At 41.4% G+C, this 27,263-nt stretch overlaps 3 protein-coding genes across 9 annotated transcripts in view; 1 reads left to right on the top strand and 2 right to left on the bottom strand.

Moving 5' to 3' along the window:
- The first annotated feature begins 974 nt into the window (after positions 1 to 974).
- Positions 975 to 10,136, top strand: SCCPDH (saccharopine dehydrogenase (putative)). The gene is made up of 12 exons (XM_061471113.1): positions 975 to 1,274; positions 1,518 to 1,630; positions 1,842 to 1,922; positions 2,312 to 2,441; positions 4,009 to 4,058; positions 5,308 to 5,438; positions 5,963 to 6,080; positions 7,484 to 7,603; positions 7,711 to 7,767; positions 8,512 to 8,623; positions 9,444 to 9,525; positions 9,946 to 10,136. The coding sequence occupies exons 1-12, from the start codon at positions 1,058 to 1,060 to the stop codon at positions 10,049 to 10,051; spliced, it is 1,317 nt and encodes a 438-aa protein (XP_061327097.1). The 5' UTR covers positions 975 to 1,057; the 3' UTR covers positions 10,052 to 10,136.
- Positions 10,137 to 12,589: 2,453 nt separating this feature from the next.
- On the bottom strand, positions 12,590 to 14,974 carry LOC133278401 (protein ELYS-like). The gene is made up of 7 exons (XM_061471105.1): positions 14,736 to 14,974; positions 14,387 to 14,531; positions 14,170 to 14,301; positions 13,887 to 14,034; positions 13,651 to 13,801; positions 13,359 to 13,460; positions 12,590 to 12,909 (listed from the first exon to the last, which is right to left on the bottom strand). Exons 1-7 carry the CDS (start codon positions 14,957 to 14,959, stop codon positions 12,690 to 12,692), a joined length of 1,122 nt encoding a protein of 373 aa, XP_061327089.1. The 5' UTR covers positions 14,960 to 14,974; the 3' UTR covers positions 12,590 to 12,689.
- Positions 14,975 to 20,355: 5,381 nt separating this feature from the next.
- AHCTF1 (AT-hook containing transcription factor 1) overlaps positions 20,356 to 27,263 on the bottom strand; it is a 43,895-nt gene continuing 36,987 nt past the window's right edge. For all 7 annotated transcript variants that reach the window (XM_061471106.1, XM_061471112.1, XM_061471110.1 and 4 more), the window contains 4 exons: positions 23,823 to 25,656; positions 22,961 to 23,094; positions 22,390 to 22,496; positions 20,356 to 21,755 (listed from right to left, as the gene is read on the bottom strand). In XM_061471106.1, coding sequence (XP_061327090.1) covers positions 21,563 to 21,755; positions 22,390 to 22,496; positions 22,961 to 23,094; positions 23,823 to 25,656 — 2,268 coding nt within the window. In that variant the 3' untranslated portion in view covers positions 20,356 to 21,562. The remainder of the gene's footprint in view (positions 21,756 to 22,389; positions 22,497 to 22,960; positions 23,095 to 23,822; positions 25,657 to 27,263) is intronic.

Below are 27,263 nucleotides of genomic sequence, written 5' to 3'. Positions count from 1 at the left end.
AAAAGAGTTACTGATTTAAAAACTAAGGATGATTGAGGAGATGCATGGAAGTTTCCAGCTTTGCAGCATCTTTTTATACACTCCTCAGGGATTAAATCTTTTACTAATGTCCTCTGGAAACAGAATGGCATGTGGGCAAAACTACAGGATGTATAGATCTAGTTTCTTGTATTCAGCCATACGCAAAACACTGTGCAGGAGGAGATTGCCTGGGAACAGTCTGAAAGCATCAGTCACTAGAGATTAGACAGGCGTCTCTTTGGAATGGTTAAAATAAGGCAGAAACTGCCTGGGAGAAAGGGATGCAGGAGGCTGGCTCCCACACGACTTGCTGCGAGCCTCTGGAATCCAGGTGAGCAGCCTGGCCTTGAAAAGCACTGAAATTATAACCGTGCTTCACCGCGTGGTGCAGCCACAGATGCTCCGTACCAGCACGGCTCTGCAGGGCCACGGCCTCTCCCCACCACAACAGCAACTGCAGATTTTGCATTTGTTCTCCGTCCCTGTTGAGCCCGACATACACATCTGCTGTAGTTGTGAGGCAAACAAGAGCATTTCATTTGGCTTCTAAGTGATTACAATTTTCTCTTTGGGTTACTGGCGGTACCCTATTGATCTTGTATCACCTGTGCTGAAACACTTAAGGCAATAACTCGGCAATGGGCCGTGCTCAGCAGAATGTGGGACCGGACACAATGGCGTCTCTCTCCAAACGTTGCTGCTTAAACCCCCTGGCTCCATGACCCCCCGGTAGTATCTCGGTATGTTTTCATTTGTTCACGGTGTGTGTCAAACATGCCCGGAGATAACACCTCGCCCTCTCTCTCAGCTGCTGCAACGAGACCAAAGGTTACTTGCCCCAAGGCAGGGCCACAAAGCCGTTACCGCGGGTCCGCGCCAGGAGCTGAGGGTCTGCGCTGGGGGCGGAGCGAGGGACGACAGCACCACCCCTCAGTCGCTGCAACAGCCGTAACGGCCGCCCAGGGCGGGGCGGGGCCGGGCCGCTTGGTACCGGGGCTTCCTGGCGGCGCCCGGCAGTGCGGCAGTGTCTTTACCCATGGCGGCCGGTAGCGGTAGCGGCGGCGCCGGGGCGCCCGAGCGGCCCTACGAGCTGGTGGTGTTCGGTGCCTCGGGATTCACCGGCCAGTTCGTGGTGGAGGAGGTGGCGCGGGCGGCCGCCAGCGGGGAACTGCGGGGCGCCCTGCGCTGGGCCGTGGCCGGGCGGAGCCGGCAGAAGCTGCAGGCAGTGCTAGAGCGGGCGGCCGAGAAGCTGGGTACGGGCCATGGGTCGTGTGGCGCAGCGCCGTCGTCCGGGGCCGGAGGGGCCAGCGCGGTCCCGGTGTCGGGGTTCTGTCCGTTAGGAGCCGCCCTCGAGCGGGTTTGGGGAAGGGCCGCGGGGAGAGCCGGGGCAAGCCCCTTGGTGCTGGGGAGGCGGGGCGGTGGTTTGTCTCGGGGTAGGAAGAGATGCTGCCGGGGAGCGGCGGGACGTGTCGGTGACGGCGATCTCCGGTGCGCAGGGAAGGCGGCGGTGGGGCCGGAGGTCGGCGTGCTGCTGTGCGATGTGGACGACGCGGCCTCACTGGCCGCCATGGCGAGGCAGACCCGGCTGGTGCTCAACTGCGTGGGCCCGGTGAGTGCGGCGGTGCGGGCGCTACTCCCGCGGCTGCTGGCAGAGCCCGGGGCTGCCTCTCTGCTGCTTGCGGCTGGGCTCCTCGGGGCAGGCGGCAGTGTAGCAGGTTGGCGTGGCGAGGTTTTGGTGTACGTATATGTGTAAGATAGAGCATGTTGGGAGAGTTGTGCTGTGGAGCTTTCGTTATGTGTGGTGTTCTTTTCTTCTATAGTATAGATTCTTTGGGGAGCCTGTGGTAGAAGCTTGTGTTGAAAATGGTGCAAGCCACATTGACATCAGTGGAGAGCCACAGGTACGTGACAGTAGAAAAATGCTACCTTATGGCAGTGTGTTTATTTAGTATGTTTCATGTTCCTGTTAATGTTTATGACCAGGAAGGCAAATTCTTCTTCGTGATCTATAATTTTAAGGTGTGTTAATTATTTTAAAGTACAGTGTGTTAGCTGTTAGGTGAGAGCCTCTAAGGTTCTTTCCAGAAATCCCGAATTTTTGAGTTCTGACTCAAAGCTCAGTTTGATCCTATGTAGGGAATTTGTGCAGGTCACATTTCTTTGTCTGTCTCAGATGTAAGTGGGTTGAAGTATGTAGGGTGCTATGATATGACACAGTAAAGCATGGGTGGCTAATATTGGGTATGTCCAAATAGACAGTTCTGCTTAAAGTATTTGTTCTGTGTTTTAGTTTCTGGAAGGCATGTACCTGAAATACAATGAAAAAGCTGCGGAAAAGGGAGTATATGTCATTGGAAGTTGTGGCTTTGACTCTATACCAGCTGATATGGGAGTGCTGTACACCAGAGACAAGTTGAAAGGTGACTTTTAAGTGTGACTTTATGCTGAAAAAGAAATGCAGATTATGTTTTCATTTGGTTTCCTAAAGCAGCATTACTTACATGGGAAGTTTTTCAGTCTCTCCTTTTGCCTGCCTTTAGCAGCTGATCAGTTTCAACCAGATCTCGTAGGTAGAAATTTTAAAGTAAATCATAATTCCTATTAGATTGAAGAACATTGGTTGTTAGGTAGAAGAGGGATTCAAGGAAACATTGCTTACAAAGACAACAGAAGCTGCAGCTGTCACCAGTGGGCTGTTGAGCCAGCGTGTGGTTGTCCCTTGGCAAGCCTCAACACACTGCCTCTTGTACAGTGAGAACCTCTGTAGGGAAGAGGCAGTGGGAAAGGGTTTGCAGATTGGTGGGTAATTGGGTTTCCTAAATTTTGTTTTTCTACCACAAGCACTGAGAAGCTGGTGTATGAGTGTAGGTGGACAGTGCCGTACGCTACTTTTTACTTTAGGAACAGGTAGACGGTAACCAGAAGAGCATAAATACGTTTGAGAAAAGATGTGAGATATTTGCATGAATTCTGGATCAAATTAGGATCCTGGATGCATAAATCGGGATCAGATTTGCATTTGATCCTAATCTCAAATGAGGATGTTTTGTTCATCACATCTGACTTTCAATTGAAAAGGCCAGTGAGTATCCAAATGTTTTGCCTTTATGGGCAATTAAAACTGCTGTTAAGTGGGTTTGCTTTGCATTGAAGTGTATCGTCTGCTTTCAGTTTAAGAAAACTCAATCTGGATGTGATTGGAGGGAGAGGAGAGGCCTGGAAATGAGCATTTGTTTTTACATGGGGTTATAATTCGATGTCTGATACTTTTTTTGAATAAAGACGTCTCTTATCTCTTCCTGGTTTGACTTTATGGTATTGTCCCCTGTCTGTCCAGTTGCTTGCTATATTGAAATTTGCTCATACAAGTACAGTTTTGTAAACTGGGAAGGAACTGTGCAAAGCAAAACAAATCAGAATTTTGAGGAACTGTTTTATTTTGCTGTTCATCACAACTAAGCATTCTTTGTGAAACACAAGATAATATTGCATGGTTTAGGATATCTTGTGAGTTCAGGGTTCTCTGTGGGTTTGTAAGCTTGTGGTTGGTGCTTTGTGGGTTCAGGGGGTTGGGGTGTGGGGCGTTTGCCCTTAAAGTGTACCACAAATTAACTCCATCCTGGTCTTCATAACCTCCATCGTCCTTTATTTTGAAACTTGGAGGAAAGCTAAATATGGCTCTTAATATTGGTTTCCTTTTTTTATTGATTGTTTACATTATGTCATTAAGTCAATAAGACATGAAAAAGGTAATGAGTAAAGCTAGCATTGGTGACCTCTACTGAAGTACTTCACATAAGAAATTTGATACTTGCTAACTGAAATAGCTGTGGAACTTAACCTTAGTTTAATTTGAAACAAAGACGTGACTCTGCCTTTTCAACTAATAATGTCAGTGGTCTGCTATTTGAGGTTACCAGAGTATATACTGTGGCTTTGTGAACTAGTAATTGTATATGCCTGGTAATGTTTTCTCTTCCCCGAAAGGTACCTTAACTGCTGTCGAAAGTTTCCTGAAGGTGAAATCTGGGCCAGAGGTTAGTTGGTTTATACCTTCTTGGAAAATCAGAGGTATTAATATTCCCACAGCCCATCAGAATAACTTATTACATTAATTCAGACCAAGGAACAAGCTGGTATTTCCTTGATGATGAGTCCAAGAGCTTTATTTTTTAGGAGCTAATAAAAGCATCCCAAGCAAACACCCTTTTGTAAGGTTAGTTAGGCAGACATCCTTACAACAAAGGCCAGAAGTCTGTTGCATTAAGCTGTTTCAAGAAATAGTTTTGGTGGAGATCTGGTGAGGATTCATATATAAGTCAACTATAACGGATACATGGTGTGTTGCCAGTAATTCTAGTGTGTGTTTGTCTGTCTGTTTGGAGGGGTTATTTCAGTATACTTCTTGTAATCATAATACATGTATTGTACATAATAATCATAATAATTTCTACTATATGTAATAATTCTAAGAGCATTATTAAAACAATGCAAGGATGGCCCAAACTGGGCTGGATTGGTGCCCAGCAGTCAAACATACTGCTTCTCCTGTCCTGATCATTAATCTTGAGAGATGGGGCCAAGTCATCGCTTGTTCTTACAAACACCTGGAGTAAAAGCAGCCCATGGAATGGGAGAATAATGCCTGTCTTTTAAAGGACAGGAAATAGTTGTTAATGAGAATATGTTTGGCATAAAGATGGCTTAAGTATGTAGCGTAAGTTGTAAGTGTTGGTGAGGAGGGATTTCAGTAATGAGAATTAAACGTAGTAGGATGGTTAGAAGATACATGTGTGTATGTGTACAAACATGTATTCAATTATGTGGGACCTAAGGATGACACAAATCATATGGAGTAAGATGTGGAGATTGTAGTGGGTCTGGCTGAGCTGGAGTTAATTTTCCTCATAGTAGCCCTCATAGTGCTGTGCTTTGTATTGGTAGCTAGAAAGGAGTTGGTAAGACACCAGTGTTTCAGCAAGTGCTGAGCAGTGCTGGCACAGCATCAAGGCTGTCTGTCCAACATTCCTTCCACAAGCTGACCCAGGAGTTGGTTGATTAGGGGTTTTGTTGTTGTTTTTTTTCCCCATCTTATTTGCTTCCCTCCCTGTCCAGCAGAGGAGGAGTCTTGGTGGCCACATGGTGACATTTCAATAGTTCAGTGCATGTAATCATAACACACATATGTAATAACTAAGAACATGTAATAATTCTAAGGTCATGATTAAACTAATACATGAAACCTTTAGATATGGAGTTAATTACTGTTTCGTGGTATATCACTAGGGAACTTGTGTACATGATGGGACCTGGAAGTCAGCTGTTTATGGTCTTGCGGATCAAGACAACCTGAAGAAGCTTCGAAAAAAGATAGGATATGCCCCTGTTCCAGTAGTTGGTGCAAAGCTTAAAAGGAGGTATAAGTCTGAGATGGGAAAAACACTATCTTCTAACAGTTCCAGTATTTGTTGTATAGATTTTGAATACTATTAAATACTAAAAAAATGCATTTAGGACTTCAGTATACTAGGAAGAGATGCTTGTCTTGTAGAATTGAAGTTCAGTTTTACGGATTTGCTTGTATATACTGAAAACAGAACACGACCCAGCATTTACTGGGTCTCAAAGTTAAATTGTTCTAAGGGGCTTTTAGTGGGGTGGTACAGTTTCGAACTTCAGAAGTGATCAATAAAATGGAAGAAAGAAATGTGAGGAGAATATTATTTTGGTTATCAGATTCTTCCGTGCTGTAGTGCATGGCATCTTGAGTCACAGATGGTTTGCTTTTGGTGAAAAGAGACAATGTCATAAAAATGCTTGAGAAAGGCCAGTATTGGTAGGGCTGTTCCATTGATAAGTTTCTTCAGTTTGTGTGAATGTTTGAACATTTTTTCTGACCTTGTTTTGTTTGGGTTTGTTGTTTTTTTTTGTCCTTTTACAGAGGGCTTGTGTTCTACAGTCAGGAATTCAAAGAGTACTCCATTCCGTTCATGGGATCTGATGCCTCTGTTGTGAAACGGTCTCAGCGTTATTTGCACACAGAGTTGCAGGAAACACCTGTAAGTTGCTGTTATTAATATACTGTCTTTATTACTGTTTTCAATTAATTTCCTTTATGTAATAACTGTTCAGTTAGTAGTAGTAGTGCAGATCTGCATAGTAGGGCCGCTGTAGTTAGGTAAACAGTAATGAACCGGAATGTGCTTTTGCTTCTGTGAAGAAGGAGGCTTGTTCTCTTTACCACCTTTGGAAGCTGCTTGACTTGATGTGGTCTGGGTTCTTCTGGGCGCACTGGCCTATTTGATACTACTTGATCCTCTGCCTGATGAGCTTGCTTATTGCTGCTAGCATAATAGTTACAAGATTATCTTTTAGAGTTCTTGAGCTGTCTGATTTCTAGGTATGTATTTGTAGGGAATAGGAGCCCTAAGTCACAGAAATATTTGAAAGTTAGGCTTCCTGATTTTCAGGAATGATAAATGCATTAAATTATCTTCTTGCAGAGCGGCTTTTTCTTTGTTGTGTCAGTAAAGCTTCTGAAAGGGTGAAACAATAAACATGTTGATTGTATTCACAGCCTCCTCTTTTATTGCAGTATGTCAGGAAAAGTTCAGGTTGGACAATAGAGAAGGCTGTTCTGTGAAAGGTGGTCTGTCACTGGAACAGGTTCCCCAGGGACGTGGTAACAGCACCAAGCCCTTCAGGGTTCAAGGAGCATCTCTGGACAATGCTTTTAGTCATATGGTTTAGTTATGGGTAGTCCTGCAAGGAGCAGGGAGTTGGACTCGATGATCTGTATGGGTCCCTTCCAACTTGGGATGTTCTAAAGTGTAGCTGTAGTTAGGTCAGTCTAGTGTAGTGAACATTCTGATAAAGAATTTACAGGCTGCTCATTTGTATGTGGAGAGTAAAGGCAGTATGAAGTGGTGGTGGAAAAGATGCTAAGTTTTTTTTTTTTTCCTCATGGTTTCGTGAGGGGAAAACACCACCAACAATCTGTATAACAGCTGTGCAGAATCACAGGCATCAGCTAAGAGATGAAGGTGAAATAGCGTTCTAAAAATACACATGGAAAGCACAAATGAGAAAGGCTTGCTACTGTTATTTCAGATTTGAAAAGTAAGGCAAGGCCTCAGTTTCTCTTAAGCTAAAGCACAAAGATCTTGGAGAAGAAGCTTTAAATCAGATACCAAAACACAGCTTTTTTTAGAGTTTTCCACTCTTGTTTACTGTGCTCATTTCCTCACCATTCTGTAGTTATATTCAATTCTCATAACGCATTATGAAGTGAAGCATTATTTGAAGAGTTGTTTGGTACTAAGGCAGTTGTTTAAGGCCGTATTTAAGAAGCTATCGTATCAAACACGAGCATCCTAAACTGAGGGTAGATTCATTTTTACAAATGAATTGATGCAAAAATTTTAATGTCAGTTCTGCCTCTGAAAATATGTTTCTGCCTCAGGTGCAGTATGGTGCTTATGTGAGCATAGGTGGTCTTGGTTCTGTTATGAAGCTGATGTTTGCTGGCATTTTATTTCTTCTTCTTGTGAAGTTTAGTTTTGGAAGAAAACTTCTGACAAAAGTAAGTGTTCAAAACACAAAATTAAAATGTTTGGAGACTTACTTTTCTATCTAGTTTACTGTTGGTCATCTTTTTGTTTTGTTTTTCTCCCCTGCCTTATTATGCAGTACCCAGAATTTTTCTCTGCTGGACACTTCACAAAGAAAGGACCAACCCAGAAACAGGTAACTGGCTGTTTCCCATCACAGTTATTGAATAAATGTGTCATAGTAATGATGAAATAGTAATTTAGAGTCGACTGCATAGAAATAATGTCTGAATATACACTGTGTGTATTCACACAATATCTGTTCAGATAGCTTTGACTATTTAAATGCATCTTCTGTTACTAAACATCAAAGTACGTAGAACTCAGATTAGGATGGGTCTGATGTATTTACGTGATGCATAGGTTTAGATGTTAGGAAGAAATTCTTTACTGTGAGGGGTGAGACACTGGCTCAGGTTGCCCAGAGGAGTTGTGAGTGCTACCTCCCTGGCAGTGTTCAAGGCCAGGTTGGATGGGGCTTTGAGTAACCTGCTCTAGTGGAGGGTGGCCCTGCCCGTGGCAGGAGGGTTGGAACTGGGTGAGCTCCCTTCCAACCCAAACCCTTTTATGATGATTTACATGCATGGCTTACAGCACCCAGTCTGTCAATGATGATGACAGAGGTAGACTGAGCGAGCAGCAAAAACAGAGGACTGAAAGCACTGAGAGAATAAATGGACTTTAGAACAGCAACAGTTCCAGCACAGTGGACGTGATTAAAAACATAGATGACATTATGCCTTTTAAGCAATGTCTCAAAATAACTGCTCTCATGTCTACATGGTTCATAGAATTTGGTGTAATAGATCCTTCTATTTTCTACTTGTTTGCTGGGAGTGAGTTACTCTTTTCGTGACCACACTTGTCTTGTCTACTACAGATGGATGGAACCTCTTTTACAATTACTTTTTTTGGTGAGGGTTACAGTGAAGGGCAAGATCCCCAGAGTGGCAAACCAAATGTAAAGATCTGCACTGAAGTGAAAGGACCAGGTATGTAAGTCAGTAGAAACTAACTGCTTTTGCCTCATACTCCCTACTTTAAAGTAGGATGATGGGTCCACTGCTCTTTCTTTCACCCTTGAGAAGCACTTGTAACGTGGACAAAGTTAACAGCCTTTACAGAGGATTGCCTTGGATACTAGCACTCACTGAGACCTGTTTTTTGAAACAACCAATTAATTTGTGTTCTTCTCATTCTCTTTCCTTCTGACTTTCCCATTCAAATTTTCATTTTTGCAGATTAGAGCAGATAGAGGGAGAGTGCTTTAAGGACTGTTTCCAGTTGTTACAGCCTGGACTTAATACTAGTTTGTTTCTAGTCCCCTGTAAGTCAACTTAGAGGTAGTGTGGTATCATTCCTAATTATAACATACATGTGCTCAGATCATTCTCTTCAGGGGAGATGATACCTGAAGTAAAGTTTGGAGACGGCAAGAAAACACTGAGAAAGGAGTTAATAATGCATAGCTTCTTTAAATAACTAGTGATGTAGCTGCAGCAAAGGTCTGAATTTCAGCCAGAGGCTGGGGGAAGCTCCTTTGACAGAGGGCTCTTTAATGAAGAGCCCTCTGTCACTGTGAGGCGATGGCTTGTGGTTGTGCCATTATAGGCCATATTTGTCCAGCTTAGATCTTGAGGATTTCACCAGCTACTTGGGAAGATGACCACATAGAAAAGCTGATCTTAAATGCAGAAGGCTGTTTCATTACCAAAGAGATTATTCTTCAGCAGGCTGTAGGTAAAAGCAAGATGAAATTCTACATTTCAACACACTGTACGTGGTGGTTGGTTTTTGTCTTGTTTTTGTCAGAGCCTGGCTACATTGCTACACCAATTGCAATGGTTCAAGCAGCTGTGTCTCTTCTGGAAGATGCAACTTCTCTGCCTAAACAGTAAGTACTTCCCATGCAGAGCAGCTTGATCTCCCCTAAAGCTACTGTGTGCACTTGTTTCTCTTTGAAAATATAGATCTCATAACCCTGTGGATTTCTGTGTTACCTCACTCAAATGGCTGTGCAAGGGAGATCTTTCACCACAAGCTGCTTTAAAGCCACTTATTCTTCATCTGCCTTTTAATTTGAAAGGATGTAGTTCAGAGGTTTTTAGTAGTGCTTTTGCATCGTGTATTGCATCAGTATTAAGTTTGCTGGATCCATAAATGAACCTATGAATATGACCAGCTTGCCCAGTTCTTCACAGGCTTTCCTGTGGGACAGAGTGGTGCTTTTTTTGGCAAGGAACATACATTTGACTTCTAAAAGAAGTGTCACTCAATTTCATTTTACCACTAATGTTTTTATTTTCATTAACAGGGGTGGTGTGTATTCTCCAGGAGCTGCTTTCTACAAAACAAAGCTGATTGATCGCCTTAACAAACGTGGTATTGAGTTCTCTGTTATTAGCAAGCCTGAAGTCTGAACTCAAAACATAACTGTATGAACTAACACCTTTCTGAGTCTAGTTCCAATAAAACTCATTTGGCTGCAAAAGCCTAATCGTTCAATAGTTACACTGTGCTATTGTTTATGGCAGAAACAGAATTAAAAATGAGTGTAAAGTTACAGTACTATCTGCTATAGTGAACAAACCCATAGAGGCTATGGAGTTTTAATTCACAAGCCTATTACTGGATGCTAGTTCTAAAATTTTGTTTGATCTCTTCCCATCTGAGTTTTAAGTTACTATATAATAGAACCGCTATAGCATCTGCTTCACCATTAAACACAGCCTTCTTCCTTCAACCCATTCCACCACTACTAAAAGCAGGCAGGCCACAGCTAACAAGTGCCTTAGCAGATGAAACCACTAGTTGGTCCTTTTGCTTGTTTGGGATGGTTCCTATGACTTCGTGGTGTTCTTCCTTCTAATGCCTTCAAGGCCATGGTGAAATAAAGGAGGAGTGGTGGTTTCTTGGAGTTCAGAGGAATAGTTTTGTCATCTTGTCCTGGGTTATAATAAAGATGAGCTGCCTCTGTGCTGTTGTCTTAAGGTGTGCTGACTTTCATCGTTACTAGCTTACCTGTAGTGAGCTGTGCTAAAAAAGGAGATGAGAGAAAGCCGAAAGAGTAGGGGATGTTGGTATGACCATGACTGCATTAAATTCCATTCCTGTGCAGAGGCACTTGGGTTTTTTTGTACCGGTAAAGCTTCTGAAAGCTCTGAAAGTTACTCTGAGGTACAAAAAGCTCTACATCTCCCTAAGGTTCATGACATTCAGCATCTTTATTATTGGGCAAATCACATGCAAACTGTTGCTCTCTAGTATGATAGCTGTACTGAAGATTACCTTACCCTATGGATGTAGTTCATTGTGTGGTGATGTTTCAGGTATGTCTTCTGAGCTTTGAGCCTTGACAGCACTGTCTTCAATAACTTAAAGGAGGCAGTATTATGGAGAGAGCATGGGTTTTATATGAACCAAGTGATTATAAGTTTTGTACTTACACTTAAATAAATCTCCTGCAAATACAAAAAAAATTTTTAAAAATTTTAACTACGAAGAGAAATATGGTCAAGAGAATTTAATCAGTGTGTAAAGACCTTTGCCCAAGCCTCTAAGTCATAGTGCTTGCCATCGATGGCAGGAAGGAGGAAGCCACTCCACAGGAGTCTCCACAGAATCTGCTTTTCTTGCCTCCTGCCTTGCCAGAAGTTGCTGAACTGTCACAAAATAGCAACATGCTATCCTTCAGAGCTCAATTTAGGAAAAAACTTCCTTTCATGCTTACATACCTATGAACAAGAAAGCTGCAAGTAGTTTGTCCTAAATTCAGTGAAGGTGGACAAGCCAAAATCCAACGCGCATGTATAAATCAGTAAGCACCAGTTACAACAAAAGCAGAAAAACCTTCAGTACTGCTACCTGAATGACTCCAGAAGCTTTGTGACTGCCCTCCCCTAAGTGATATATCTACTCCCAAGGCTATAATCATCTTTGCTACAGTATTGTCCCACATCGCAAAGCTATGACAACCTAAATAAGTGAGCCTCTTGTTTGAAGTGAATAGCTCTTTGTAACAGGCAAGAAAATGCCTAACAAAACTAGAGCATGACAATTTGTTAGTACATGGATGGAAAGCTTATGCATGTACGTACTAGCACACGCCCTGTTCAGCCCCTGATTTTGTAAGTTCCTTCACTAACTGCATAATGAGCTGAATCAGGGAATCTAACTGGCAGAACAAAAGTAGTAAGAAGTTGATGGCTTCCAGAGGGAGAACTCTACAAATGCTGTCCATTGTGCAAGGTGAGAGGCTAATCCAAGAGCTTTCGGGCTAGGGAACAGCCAACAGTACAGCTTTCTTCAGCAGAAGACACTGCTATAAAAACACCGCCTTTTCATATAGAAGCATTCAGGTCTTCCTAGCTCAGTAAAGATTTTACAGGGGATTAAAAGGAGGATAATGAAACTAGCTTCATGACACGGACAATATATAAGAAGAAAATAGAACTCCTGAGAGATCACAACTGCTTTGCTCAAGCAAGCAAAGACAAAAAGATCAGCACCAAGATGACAGGTCAAATGGTATTTCTTTTATTGTAACATTGTGATGGCTGTGAATGGGAACACAGTTTAACCCAAACAACTAATGGGTAAAATTACTGCAAAAAGCCATCACTGAATTCCACATAGGCTAACATCACTTAACCTACATCACTCAGCTGTCATTCACTGAACTGGATTACGAAACTGTAGCATATGCATCTTGCTTGTATATCAAACTATAGAGAACTATTGAGCACTTAAATGAGATGGTTAAGCCAGATACTGCACCTTTAAGGATCTAAGTATACTGAAAAGTCCAATTTTAACTTGGATCCATGCAATGAAAGCAAGTGGATTTCACAAACCTCCTGCACACTGCAACTAACTCAGAACTAAAGCCTTCCCCATTCAAGCCTGTTCCCAACATACTGCTCTGAAAGTTCTGTATGTACAATAACCACATACATGCATGCTGAAAAGATTCCACACTTTGAATCCAACAGTGTTTGCGTTAGTACTTTGGGGGGTTCATTTCGAAGACCGTTTACAGGCTTTTGTTGTGGTTGGTTGTTACTGGTCTTTTAGAACACAAACCTTAACTACCAGAGGAGTCTCTAGCAGATTCAGCTCTGATGCTCTTAAAAACTTCTTCTGTAAGGCGGAACATTGCGGATTTGAATTCACTGGGCTGGATGCCATGAGTGAAGTAGAATCTCTGCATGATGACTGCCAGCCACCACCCTGCTCTGCAGAACACGAAGGAACAGGACGAACCACCGAATCCAGCAATCTGTTAAGAGGCACAATTTCAAACAGGAACATAAACAATGCATGACAAAATTGTGTTCAAGAAATCTGAGATGATACCTAACAAAAACACTGAACGAGAAATCACTTCTTTACCGTTTGTGCTTAATGTCCTAAATCTCCGCCTCTGAGGCAAGAATAACCCAACTTTAAGTTGAACAAGTGACGTAACGCATGCGTCAGAAGGAAATTCCTCTACCTGTCAATGCTGGGACCACTTCGAATTCTCTACTTCTCAGTGTGTTCCCCTCAGCTGACCTTTTCTTTAGCAGATACAAAACCCAATGCAAACAGAAGACTTTGCAAAGACAGACAGAATACACACGCATGCATACGCACACGTGTACACACACACACACACACACACACACATGTATGTATTTACAAATAGGAGCCCTTTCTTGAAACACCCATTCTGTAGATCTACTATACCTGGAACGTTTCTGTGAGAATTTTGTAACTGGTGTCCCAACAAATGCATCGGGCAACTCTGCAGCAGGGAGAGGATGTGCTGGTGGTTCTGTAGCTCTAGGGCTAGAACTGAAAGGAAAATGTAACTGATGATGGTACCAATTCTGAAATGCTATATACTGCATGTGCAAAAAACCCAGACAAAGCTTTCTTCAGGTCACCTTCCCTCCAAAACACTAACGTAATTGACATGGATTTCTCTCCCTTTCCAAATACACAGCTCAAGATGAAATGTTATTAAAAGGCTGCTTACCTATCATACTGTAAAAAACTGGTTTTCTGCTCATTTCCTACCCACACTTCTCCAATTTTGGACAACACGTTACTGATGAAAGTTGCTCTTGTATGCACAGGTCCTGCATTAGCTTGTTTTGCTACTGTTGATAATGGCTTTGGTCTTGCAACTGGAATGCAAGAGAGAAAGAAGATCACCCTTGTGGAATCAAAGCGCTGGTTACTTGTCCAGTATATCTGCCCCCTAAAAATTACCTTCTCTTAAGACTGAGGAAGGCAAGTGGTAAGGCTTGGCTCTCTCTAAAGCCAGCTTCCTTTGAACTCTAGGAAGGATCTTGCCATACTGTTCTAATATAGAATTTCTGGCAACTGCTCTCTCTCTCAAGCGAGGATCACGATCACCCTGATGAATGAAAAGCATAAAGCAGAACATTAACTGATTACAAGTTCACTGCACCTCACCACAAGCGCACCCAACCACAACCAGTGAGTAACTCCTAACATATACTTGCAAATCCAACACAAATATTACACTTACCAGAAGATTAACCTTCATTGACTGATTCAACTGCAGTGCTGGAATATAATTGGAACGCTGCAGACGGTGGACTAGAAGAAATTCATGATTCTGATCACCAGCACGGGTCTGCAGAAACTTCTCCAGACACTCCTGTGGGAAAGAACACATTGGAAAAATCTACTGTGCTTCTGCCTCTTCTCTTTCCAATTCAGATTTTTTTCTTGTCCACACTTACCTGTTCAGAGTCGGTGAAAGGCAGCTTCAGCAAGTCTTCCATTAGTCCCATCTCCTGGCAGAGCTCATACATGTGCTTTAACAGCTCTTCCGTATTTAACTTAGTCGTGTGTTGGTGCAACAGAGCCCAGGCCTCCACCATGCACCTGCAGTTCATTTGGTTGAGATACAAAGGAATACCAGTAATTCATTTGGCTGAAATGCAATGGAATACTAATAGCATAACCCCAAAATGGCCCAAACTACTGTATTCAAAGCTTTAAGGAAATGTAGGGGTTGGTGATTTGTGCCCCTTGTTCTGCACCCGTCACAATACTGGAGTGCCAGAATGGAGGGACAGGTTCTTTTACCTATTGGACAACAACACGGTGAGGAAAAGCCGAACTTCACTACTGCTTGACATCGATGGCTTCATCATCTGTAAGTATCTGAGGGCTCGTCTGTGCTCTCCTTGGCTCATGAGGGCTTGAATAATCCTCCTATGTTGCCAGGACACAGTTTTGATCGTAGCTGGATGAAAGAGCAGGGCCAGGGAATTCTGTAGACGGTAGAGATCAGGTTTATTATGATACATACAGCCACACGTGTAACAAAGATATTCAAAAGTTTCTGACAAAATCATTTAATCACACAGAACAAAGCGAGTGCTGTAAGAGGAGTAATTCACACTTGTCTAGGTTAATCACCCATCTGTATTCAAACAGCACTCCTTATAAACACGTTACTAAATAACATATTGTTCTGTCAGACTAACAGATTTTATAACATCATAAAGGACAGCCTTAAGCATCGGAAAGGACAAGAATTAGGTTGAAAAGTCACTTCTGCGTCCTTACGTCTCAAACCTTGCCGCTAGAATCACAGTGCTCCTATCTAGAGGACCCACCATATGTGTCAATAAATCATTTTGCTTAAGTATTGTTATTAAGCATCTAGACAGCGCTGTAGAAAATTCAAGAAGGGCAAATGTTAATTTTCGATAGCTGTGCAGGTTGGTTCAAACAGAATTTATCTTCAAGGCTATTTGAAGAAAGAAAAAGCCCAAATTTCTGATTTCTGAATGAACAGCTCTGGTCATATATATTACCTGCATAAGGGTACATGCAACATGAGAACATCTGTTACAGTGATTAGATCATAGAAGGGTCCCGATGCCAGCAACTGGTGATCATGGGGCGAGTGAGTTAAGCATCAGCAACCCAAGCCAGGTCACACGTGACAGAAGCCCACATGCCTGTGGTGTCAGCAGGGAGTGTCTCAGCACCAGCAGCTGCACTGGGAACCACAGTCACGGGACACATGTGTCTAAGGTGCAGCAAGGGGGGGGGCATAGCGGCCATACTTTCTCCTAGCCACATGTTCACATCTAAATTGGTAGCAGACTCCAGGGTGGGCTTGTCAGGGAGCAGGAGGAACAACCACCCCTGGGAAGATCGGTGTCCCAGCCAGGAGTGAGAGGTGGGGGCACAGAGCACAGCTGGGCTCGAGGCTGTGTTGATCTTCTGGGGCTCTCTAAACGTGGGTGTACATGGGAACCTACAGCGTGACAGCATGCTTCTGGTGTCAAAGCTTGCATTGCAACACGCTGGAGGACAGATTTGTAATATCCCTTCACTGTTTGGCAGGCACTGGCATCAAACATTAAGCTTTGCAACAATAAATTCAACTTGGAGAAGCAGCCTGGTCTGTAACACTAAGACTATGGTTAAAAATTAAAAGTAAAAATAAAGAACCAGGGCATAATTATTTTCCCTCTATCCAAGGACTGTCTACAACAGCAGTAACTCAGCTTCAAATTAACATTTTGCATTTCCATGTTGCTTTGGTGAGCAAGAGAGGAAGAATGAGTTTTCACTGCGGTGTTTATCACAGGAGTGCACAGTGGATGATGTTAAAGGCAAATAGAAGCATGCTCACAAATGGCATTCTTGCATCATTTCTGCTGGCACAGAGCTGAGAAGGCTGGTTATGGCAAAAAAACCAAACACATAGTACTCTTTTGGAAGGGAAGGAAGGGAAGTAACACAGCAGTAAATCACAAGCAGCCTTCAGTAATCAGGGTGATACTTTGGTAGACATGGGAACTACTGCACAGGAGTGAAGCTTTTTGCTTACAGCAGTGCTATAACACTAGCACAGAAGGATGATGATGAGTGAGAGAATCCAGCAGGTACAAAAGCTGTACTGCAAGGCTAAAGACATCTCTCCTACTCTACAGGGGATGTATGGCACTATAAAGCTTCTGTATCATATAAAGGTGTGCAAAAGAAAACATTAATTTTCTTTACTGAAGTGCTGCAAAGACTATCATGAATACCCTGTGCAAGAGTGAAGTTAGGAAGTGTTAACAGTTGTTAAAAGATCAGCTTGCTTTATGGTAGGTAAATGAAGATCAGTGCTTGAACAATTAGTAAAAAAGATTTAAGAGTCTTTTAAAGTACAAGCTGGAAAGATCTTGGAAATAAATGACACTGTGTGATAATCCCACCTGGCATTGCTCATTCTTCTCCCAATTCCATGTGCTTCTGAAGAGCTCTTCGCACACAACGGGCATCAGGCCTCTGCACCGTATCTGATCATCGCATGGCTCTGCCCTGAGCCAGCCTGACTGTACACCAGCAGAGCAGTGCTGTAACCTTGCCAGGCGTTCTCCAGCACTCCTTGACCACAACCATGAAAGACCGGTCTAAAACATTACCAAACCCATCTTCATAGGTGAGCAAGCACAAGCCCACACAAGCACTGCTGTTTGGAAGGATTGCCCCCACTAAGAGTTTAATTGGGAACCAAGATTTGCAAACACACTTGAAAGTAATATTGAGTTACAAGATGACAGAAATGCAGATGAAGTCTAGATAATGTTTCAAACCGGTAAACTGGTAAATGCCAGTCATTTGCATTACACTTGCATGAATGTTAATAACAGGAAATAAACAAACTGACCAGTCTACAACTGTGTATTAGCTAAAACTGCTTTTACTTGGTTCTTTGCATAAAAGCTTACCTGACCTGTGTAAGTGTTGGATCCTGGCAAGATGAGCATACAATTCTTGTCCTTTAAGAAGCCACTATGAGACCAACAGGCCAGATGGAAAGTAAATGTTTTCCTGTGTCCTGGATTCCCAGGGTCACACATGCTTCTGCTGTTGGTGCTCACAAAAAATCACACACCTACTTCCTGCATCCTTCTGTCTTCGTGGATTAAAACTACAATTGTAGTATCAAAACAAAAGCAATCAGTCATTCGCTAATAATTCACGTTTTAGTCTGAACTTTAGTCCAGCAGCACTGCGCACCCCACTAACAACTGTTGTGGGATAAACACAGCCAAGGAATAAGTGACCTGAACAAACGGACATTATCAGTAACCATAACTTCCATTTTTATTCTCTACCTCACATATCGGCCATCCACACAGCAGAGCGCATTGGAAAATGCATTTTATTTTAGGAACAGCTTTACTTTAATTCAAAAGGAACCACAGTACATTTATCCGCAAGCATATCAAAGAGACTCATTATCTTGACTGCTGAAAAAAGCATTCCTGGAATGAAAACGTGGAAGCCTTGCACAGAAAGCAAAAGTACAAACAAAAGAGGAAACAAATGCTATCTTATTACTTGAAATTCTAGTGTTTCTAATATTTTCGGATTGCCCTAAGCTAATGGGTTGCAAGTACTGCCTAACAGCTCATGACAAAGTATGTATTGGCTTCTGCCTGTAGCTTTTTTTTTCCTTCCCCACCAGAAACCACCAGCTAAGCACTTCCTGATTGGTTACATGGGGACTGATGAATATTGCAGTAAAGAAATTTATTGCACTGACAACCCTGAGAGTAGTCTTCCATGCGAGGAAGTTTTGATGGGGGGATTAAATCAGTTATCTGCAGCCTTATTTGCATGCTGGCTATATAAATATTAAGGCAAATAACCTAAGTCAACGTGAATCAGTTAACACCTTAAGCACTAAGTGGCTATCAAAAGTAAATCAAATTTAAGTCTCTTTCATGTTCCAACCTAGAATGAATATTTTCCTCAGCCTTGGCTTCCAAACATTTGAAGAAAAGGGTCTTGGGAGTATTTGTGTTAACTCTCTGTAGTAACCCAGGGAACCATTTCTAATGACACATTTCTCGACAAATCCCCTTTTGACACCATCCCTTAACCTTATTAATATTCATTAGCCCTTCACTAATACCTCCTACTCTGTGTTTCCTGGAAATAAAGTCTTATCATTACACCTATTTCTATTCTTTCTAGAAGGTGACAGTCTGCTGCCTCAAGGCAGACAACCTTCCAGAGGAATTTTCTCCGGGGTTAGAGCCCCAAAGGTACACATGCACAATTTAGCTTCGGCTTTCAGCCAACTAACATTAGATCAAAGCAGATTCCTCAAAACACTGTGAGAAATTCACACTTTTTCTTTAGGGGGAGAAAACCCACACCCCTCAAGTAATTTAATTTCCTATGGAAAACCTTCAGAATTGCTCTATTTCGTGATGAACTGTACTGAGTAGCCTGCAGAAAATTCTCATCTTGCTCTCAAGAGAATTGCTGCTCTCTGGCTCCATAGCCTTTTGCACACGTCCACAAGGACGCATCAACCCCTCTTGCCTTCACAGACCCCTCATGCCCTCCTCCGGCACCATGAATATTATCTTCCTCTCAGGTACAAGTGCAAACAGCTGCAATTCTCTATGAAGGCTCCTAGCCCGCTCAGTCACTCAACCCCAAGCCATTTTGATCTTTTAAAAGGCACTGCCCATGCACTCAGGCATTCTCACCCTTGTTGAAATGATCAGTTCCACTCTACCCTTCATGTACTTGTCGCAAGCCTACACAAAAACCAGCCAAGTTAAATCAATTTTCTTCACTTCATTACAAAATCATCTTTGCCTTGCCATTTTATTATTAACTAGTTACACTTCCTTCACCTGGGCTGTAAAGAATGGATTTTGGCTCTGTTTCCTTCTGTCCTTTAAACTTTCTGAAATCCCATTCCTTGTGACGCATGACATTTACAGCCTTTTTAAACTGCTCCCTGGGGAAACTGGTCAGCACCCAAGAAAGATGCATTAAGTAACAGAAAAAAACCCCAAAACAAACAATAAACCAAAACCAACGCACAAAACCTCCCCAAGCCCAGAGGTCAGATAACTGTATTAAAATTCCTTTAAGATAAAACATGACTAGACCACTTCAAACCTTTACAGGAAGTTACTAAATCGCATGCCAATCTTTTTGTTATGACTATTGCTTTCTTTTCTCCCTCCAAAGCACTGCCAAATGAGGATAATTTAGCTGAGCTGGCTATAATGAAAAGGCTAAAAATTGCTAAAAATTAATCATAAAATTAGCTAATGTTTTCTTTAGTTCTAATTGATTTTCATATAAAAAAGTACTGTGAGAAACATATGAAACCCCTGTGAGGCAATCTTCACGAGCCTTTCATCAGTCAATTCTGCCTGATCAGGAATTGGAGTATTTAATAATTAATCTTGTGAACCACACAAAACATACAGATTTGACACCCACTTTCTATTCTAGTTTGGAAAGTTTGATCTTTTACTCCATTTTCTGAGCTATTCACTGCATTCCTGTAGTATGCGAATTTAAAAACAGTACAGCTAGAACTCCCCCCACCCTTCCTCTTTGACCGTATTTCTACTGTAGAGTTCAAATACAAAATATTCAGAGTAAGTAATTCCTGACCTGACTGAAAGGTCTCACCTGACGTGCCACTTTCACAGTCAACATTTGGCTTTTTTAAATCTCTCTCAGTTATGAATAATCCCGAGGAGAAAAAAATGCAAGCGCATGCGACTACTTCTCTAGAATGACCGGTTCCGAGATACAGAAATCATGGCCCCAGGAAGAGTTTCTTTTCCAAGCTTGGTCTGTCAATAATACAATCATCCACTACGTACAAGGTATTAGTTATCCAATAAATTATTTCTTAGAGTAACTGTAGTAGTTTTTACTAAATGAAAAGTTTAATATCAGGTTCCACCATTCTGTAGTCTTCAAAGTTGCATCCAGATATAAATTAACATACATAAAAATAATCCATTGTCTAAAAGACTGCACACCAAAATAGTACTTCCATGGCCACTTTTAAAAGAATAGGTTTTCTGAATTTATTTTTACAAATTGAACCTTTCTAGGGGCATTTACTCCATTACCCAAGATTATTTCTGAATAGTTGTTTCATTAATATGGTTCGTAACTAATACTTCTGTACGTTTTTGTACCTTTTCCAGACTATTATTTTAGCTTTACCATCAGGTTTTCAGTGCTGTGATATGCAGGCTTCAAATATTGCAAACTATGTTCACAGACAGTAATTATTTCAATGACAGCAGCATTTCTATTAGCCTTATGAAAATAATTTTGGCTGAAATCTCGAAGTCTGTGGGTAATACTCCCTTACATGTGCTATGCTACTGTAAGCATCACATCCTCTGTAGTTAATTTTTTGCTGACAACAAATTGTAAAAAATAGTGAAACATCTGAGGTGTGATCTAGGTTTTATGAATTAAAGAGCAGCTTTCCCAAAGTTTTAAGACAAATACAAAAAATATTGCACAGCTTAAAATACAATTGTTTACATTCTGACTTCAATACAGTACAACTCAACCGTGAATGTAAGCAATTACCCCTCTGCATTGTGAACCCAATTCTTTGTGCCAGAAGGTCAAACAAAACTTTCAAAATTTAAACCGCTACGTTTCAAATCTTGACTTGTTAAAAGAATTCTAAGCAAACTTTTCAAAGGCTTAAAAAGCTTCTGGCCTCACTTTTGAGGGTCAGCAACTCTTGCAAACCAACAGTAAAACTTCTGAGCAATACAGATCACTCAACCACTATTCCCTCAAAAAGCTGTAAGACGGTAAGCATATTTGAAGTATACATTTTTATTAACATTCCTAAAATAAGCTGTATTTACATATTATATAAATGTATGAAGTCTTAATATAAAATAGAAAACTGCATTGGCTGAGGAAATCAACACTCCATATGGAGTTACTTATTGAAGACCATTTGTTTATGAAATTTTACAATAATTTATATAAATTATCTCTTCCAAATTAGATGATTTTTTTTTTTTATTTTTACTAATCCACACAATTTTGATGACTTTACAAACAGTGGTGTACAATATAAACTTAAAAAACAGTTACAGCATCCTCCGGCGCACAACTGGCTTTGGAAAATTAGACAGTCTTATTTTGGTCTTTCGTAGAGTCTTCTCTGCCATGTCTGTGGTTTCTTTCTGTTTGCTTTTTGTTCCACCCACTGGACTTCCAAATGGAGAGATGAATTTTATTTCCACTGGTGGAGGTGACCAAGAACCTTCTTTTCTTGTGGTTCTGAAAAAAGAGAAAGGTATCAAACTGATTTCTTATCACCAACAGTATTTAGCAGAGGAAAAACCAAACAAAATGGAATTACACAAATCCACACAAAGGAATTTTATATGAGTTTCTTCAGAGATGGTATCAAGGTAGAAAAGGTATATAAATAAACTTCCTTTTGCTTTCATTCCTTACCAGACTGCCCCAAACATTCTCAGTCACTAGTCGTACCAGCCTTCAGAACACCCCACCACAGCTTTTAAAAGTCAAATACCCTCAAAGTTTTCCAGAAAGAACCAGAAACAAGAAGTTCTCATTACTCATTGTCTAACCTCTTCCTGCCTTGTATGGGGAACTAAAGACCTTAATAATGTGTTTTTCATACAGTGGAGTAAGACAATGAGGAAGCACTGCATGCTATCATTGCAAAGATCCACTTGCCCTTTTTATCTCCTCCCTCTTCTGTTTCCATTAATAAACTAAACCATTAAGCAGAGAAAAAGGTACCAATTAGAGCAGCAAGACAGGCAGGATGGTAAAGTCACAGCACAATTACTCAGCCAAGTGAGGAACAAGTTGTTAGGGGCTAGCAGCTGAATCACTACCACAACAAAGTAATGTATGTAAGTGTTCAAGAAGAATTTCATACTTGCTTGTTTTCTTCACTTTTGATTTTGCAATTCTACCTCTCTTCAAGCTGTGTTTTCCCACAGACTCTACGGATTTAGTATCCTCTTCCTCTTTAGTTGGAATTTCCTATGTTAAGACAGCAAAAACATTAGTCATGCACGAGTTCTTACACTTTTACAGAATATACATGAATGCTTCTTTTATGAAGAAGTCATGCCACAGTTATTTTCACAAGCATTACAGTTTCTGTCTGCAAAAACAAACGTTCCATCTCAAATTACTGAATCTGGTCAATAAATAAAGGTCAAATTCTGAAATTAACAGGTAACACATCAGGTAAGCTTTAAGGAAGTCCACTGTGCCTTTTGTTAAATGCAAAGCAATACTTATTAATTCTTGATTTACACAGATACAATGTTTATTTTTGAAGCTAGTTTTCATAAAGGAAAAAACCCTGTTTACCTGATGTATTTACAACTCTCTTTTTAGATAATCTTTCAAGGAAAAAGGCAAAGGAATGCAAAGCATGACTTGGAAAAGCAATGCAGAGCAAAAATCAAGAACATGAGACAACCAGAGCTTTTACTTACTGATTCTGTCACAATTCGGGAAATGCTAGATACATTTTTGCTTCTTGACCTCAAAAGAGGGGGTGAAAAGACAAACTGGGAAGACAAGTCTGGGTCTAAATCCTTCAGCTGCACAGGATGGTCTGCTTTCTCAGCTAAAATGACAATGCACTGTTAACATGTGTGTACATTATACAAAAAGGAGAGTGACATTAAATTACAGCTGATAATCAAGAGCACAACAGCTTTCTGAATAAAAGCTCTAATTAGGCTTATAAATTCACTCATCCACAGCAACTCGTAAACCAAAAATAAGCCAGTGTAGTGATTTTGTCTGCACTTATATAATCAAAGATACTATGTAAATATCAAAGATATATGCTCAAGAGATATCAACAGTCCTTATTTATACATTTCAAAATAAATTATTAGGTACTCTAATAAAATGAACCCTTTGCACAGTAACTTCACTAACGAAGTTTATGCCCAAGAAAAAACATCACACAAGTAAATGGCTACATAATTTGTTGCAAGATGCATCTCATTTTAAGCTAAAAACTGAACAGAATTTGGAAGCACATCATCTTTATTTCGCTGTTGGAGGGAAGGGAGAGCAATCACATAGTGACATACAACCTCCAGTTTTCAAAACTGACAGAAATCAAGCTCATGACAAAAATTCAGCTTAAATTTCATTTCACTCTACTCAGAGCAGCGTCCTTGCCTACTTCCACCACAAGGAGCCATCCATGTAGAGTTCAGACAGATTTAATTAACTCTTTTCAATTTTTTTTAGTCTGCATGCTTACATTCTTGACAATACTTAAAGCCATACTCAAAACAGCAACATGCCCTATTTTGTGTATAAACACAGTGCACTTACCTTTAAATTTCTTTGTCAGCTTTGTGAGAGGAGGAGAGAAAAGGAAAGCCTCATTTTCCTCAACTGACAGTTTCTGATGCATGGCAATTTTGTGGGATCTGGTTCTTGTAATACGATCTGTTGAAGCTCTTGCTGTTTCGCTATATCCTGATGGGTTTGTGTCTTCAGGCAGCAAAGGACTGCCACCGGGTCCTTGGGGGAAGGCCTCCTCCCCTGTGCTCTCCTCCTGTACTGATCGTCTCTTTCTGCCCCGTCGCCCTGTCCTAACTGGAGTCCTGGGTGTGGCCGATTCCTCATTTGGCTGTGCAGGTGTCTGCTCATGAGTATCTGTTTTTTCTGGTTTAGCCTGTGGAATTCTTCTTGCTCTCCTCCTAGGAGTATCAAGGACTTCCACTTTCCCACCTGAAGGTGTGTCTTCCTGAGTGGAGACAGATTCTGTGTCTGCCAGGAGATTCTGCGCCCCTTTCCTACCACTTCTTCTAGGAGTGACAGGAAGTTTAAATTCTGTTTGAGGAAGCAATGGTTTAGACAGATTAAGGTCAGAATTTTCTGACACTTCTGATGAACTTATCTTTCGTCTTCTGCCTCTTTTAGTTGGCACGGGTAGAAGCTGGTCACTGGGCTGCACCTCCTGATCCTTGACAGTATCTTCAGGAAACTGTAAACTAATGCTTTTCAGTTTTCTTGCACTTCTGCTGGGACTGACTGCTGTTTTTATCTTATGATCAGTGTCGGTCTGACCAGTTTCTGGATCTCCCACTGAACTTTTCCCTCCTCTAGTCCTTTTGGGAGTAGCAGAAGCAGTAATGCTACCTTTGGCAAGAGATGTTTCCTCATTTGCCTCTTCCAAGAGTGCAGATGCAGCTTCCTTTGCTCTCCTTAAACCTCTTCTTGGAGTAACAGCTGTGGCCTGTGTACTGACGGACGATGTTTGATCATCAGAACGGCCACTTTCTACTTTTTCTATATTAGCTTGTTTAGGCTTCCGACCTCTCCTTGGAGTAACAGGCGTCACAGGTATTTGCTCTTCTTGAGCATTTTCTTCTGTTCGAAGGCTAGAAGTCTCAGGTGCTTCTTTTGTTCGCCTGGTACTTCTCCTGGGAGACAGTCCAAACAGAACCGGTTTCTCCATGTTCTGTAGCTGCCCATCACCTGCAGATGGAATATTCAGACTTCTCAGCTGTCCCCTGCCACGTGTTCTCGGAGTGATGACATAACCTACTTGATGTCTGTTGGTTTCATCTTCCACTCCTTCTGGCACAGCTGTTAAGGGAGCTTTTGCCTTCTGGAATCGAGTTACCTTTTTACCTATCGTCTCATGAATAGACTGTTCCACAGCTTCAGATGTAAATTCTTTACTTCTTGTGTCTTTGATTACATCCAGTAAGTTCTCAGCAATGGCTACTTTAATGGGTTCAGGCACATATGGGAGTGACTGTGCGGTATTCTGAGACTCCTGATCAGTAGTTACAGTAGACACCGAGTTTGTAATGTATTCTTGGTTTTCAGTGTTTCCTAAATAGCTCACAGGTTTTGCCTCTGTTGTTGTTCCAGACGCTTTAGAATCATCTACTAATGTAGGGTCTCCCATCTCCGCTTCCCCTTCATCTCCTTCTAAGACTAAAGTAAAATTACTCTGGGGTATAAAAAGCTCTCCATCTCCCTCAGCTGCATCACATTCATCACCCTCATTATCAGGCAAATCACAAGCGAACTGTTGCTCTATAGTACCACAGCTGTGTTGAAGGTTGTCTGACGGACGCAGTTCACTGTACAGTGATGTTTCAGGTGCTTCTTCTGAGGTTTGTGCCTTAACCACACTACATTCAATAACCTGAAATTAAAAAAATGGCTGTTAATACATTACCAATTACACCAAACAGACTAACTTCAAACTGAGCTAGATAAAACTGAGGACAGTGAAATGCTGCTACTCCTTTCTGATCACCCTCTAATGTAAAGTTAGCAACATACAAGTACTCTCCACTAAAACACAAGTTTATACGTTTAAGGGTCAGAGAACAGAATACTCAGTGCATGCAGCCACATGCTCTACTGCTGGTATTTCTGCTCCTGACTAAGGGTTTGCCGCCACCCATGAACAAAACAAAGCAAGCAGTTTTACAACACAAGCTGCATACACAACTGGCAGTTATCGTCACATTGCAGTACTTTCTGGACTGACTACAAATCCACACAGTGACCATCTCTGCACCGACCCAAGTTCAAGTAGAATTATGCCCCCCAAGTTTCAGTCATGATAGTTGTGACCGCAACACTCGGCCCATTTGACAACTCAGCACTGCATTTTAAGGAGTCACCTGGATTGCAAGAGGCAATACATATATTCTAAATAGCTCCATTTCGTGTTTTGTAGTTGAGCAATTATTCTTTCCTTCTAGATCCACCTGAGATACCTGAGCTTGTATGTTGAGAACAACAGTACTACCTGTTACATATTTCAAGTGACTCAAATGGTCAAGAGAATTGAATCAATGTGTAAACACCTCTGCCCAAGCCTCTAAGTCACAGTGCTTGCCCGCAGTGGCAGAAGGAAGAACACACTCCACAGCAGTCTCCATGGAATCTGCTTTTTGTCTTGCTTCCTGCCTTGCCAAAAGTTGCTAAAGTGTCACATACTAGCAATATGCCATCCTTCAAAAAATTCAGGAAAGACTTGTCTGCAAAAACTTTCCTTTTATGCTTATGTATCTATGAACAAGAAAGCTGCAAGTAGTTTGTCCTAAATTCAGTGAAGGTAGACAAGCCAAAACCCAGTGTACATATAAATCGGTAAGCACCAGTTAAACGAAAGCAGAAAAACCTTCACTGTAACTGCTACACGGGTGACCCCAAAAGCTTTGTGACCACCTCGTGTCCCTACTTCCTTCTTCCCATCACAAATTTTTCATTTCTCCCCATAAGTGATTTATGTATTCCCAAGTCTATAATAATCTTCTCTATAGCACTGTTCTGAATTGGAAAGCCATGACAAGTTAAGTGAGTGACTACCCAGGTGACTTTATCCGAAATCTAGGACACTGAAAAGCATCTTCTGTTACTTAAGACCGATCAATATTACTAATTCCTGTGATGATAATCCTGTCAGAAATGGACAGTTTCCTTCAAAATGGTACTCAGAGGACATCCACAATGAATTCAGCTCACTCATCAGCCCCAGCAGAATAACAGGGGAAAACATGGGACAGCTGGAGAATCTCCAGTTCTGACTTACAGGCCATATGAACAACCCTTTAAAATTCACAATTCACAAAAGTTTAGATGTTAAAAGGTGTGGTAAAAAAAAATAATAATAAAAATTTAGTAGCTGGAAATACCTCGACACCAAAATTAACTCATTATAGGGAACTGTTTGTGTCAGAAAGGAATCGTTTGCTACTACAGTTCTCAAAGTCCCAAATCTTGACAGATTCCATTCTG

This window comes from Pezoporus flaviventris, unplaced genomic scaffold, assembly GCF_033815535.1.
Source record: "Pezoporus flaviventris isolate CSIRO_AGI_PZ_B2104156 unplaced genomic scaffold, CSIRO_AGI_Pfla_v1 ptg000066l, whole genome shotgun sequence".
Lineage (NCBI taxonomy): Eukaryota > Metazoa > Chordata > Aves > Psittaciformes > Psittacidae > Pezoporus > Pezoporus flaviventris.
The sequence above is the reverse complement of the archived record's forward strand: the minus strand, read 5'-3'. Positions and strand labels throughout refer to the sequence as shown.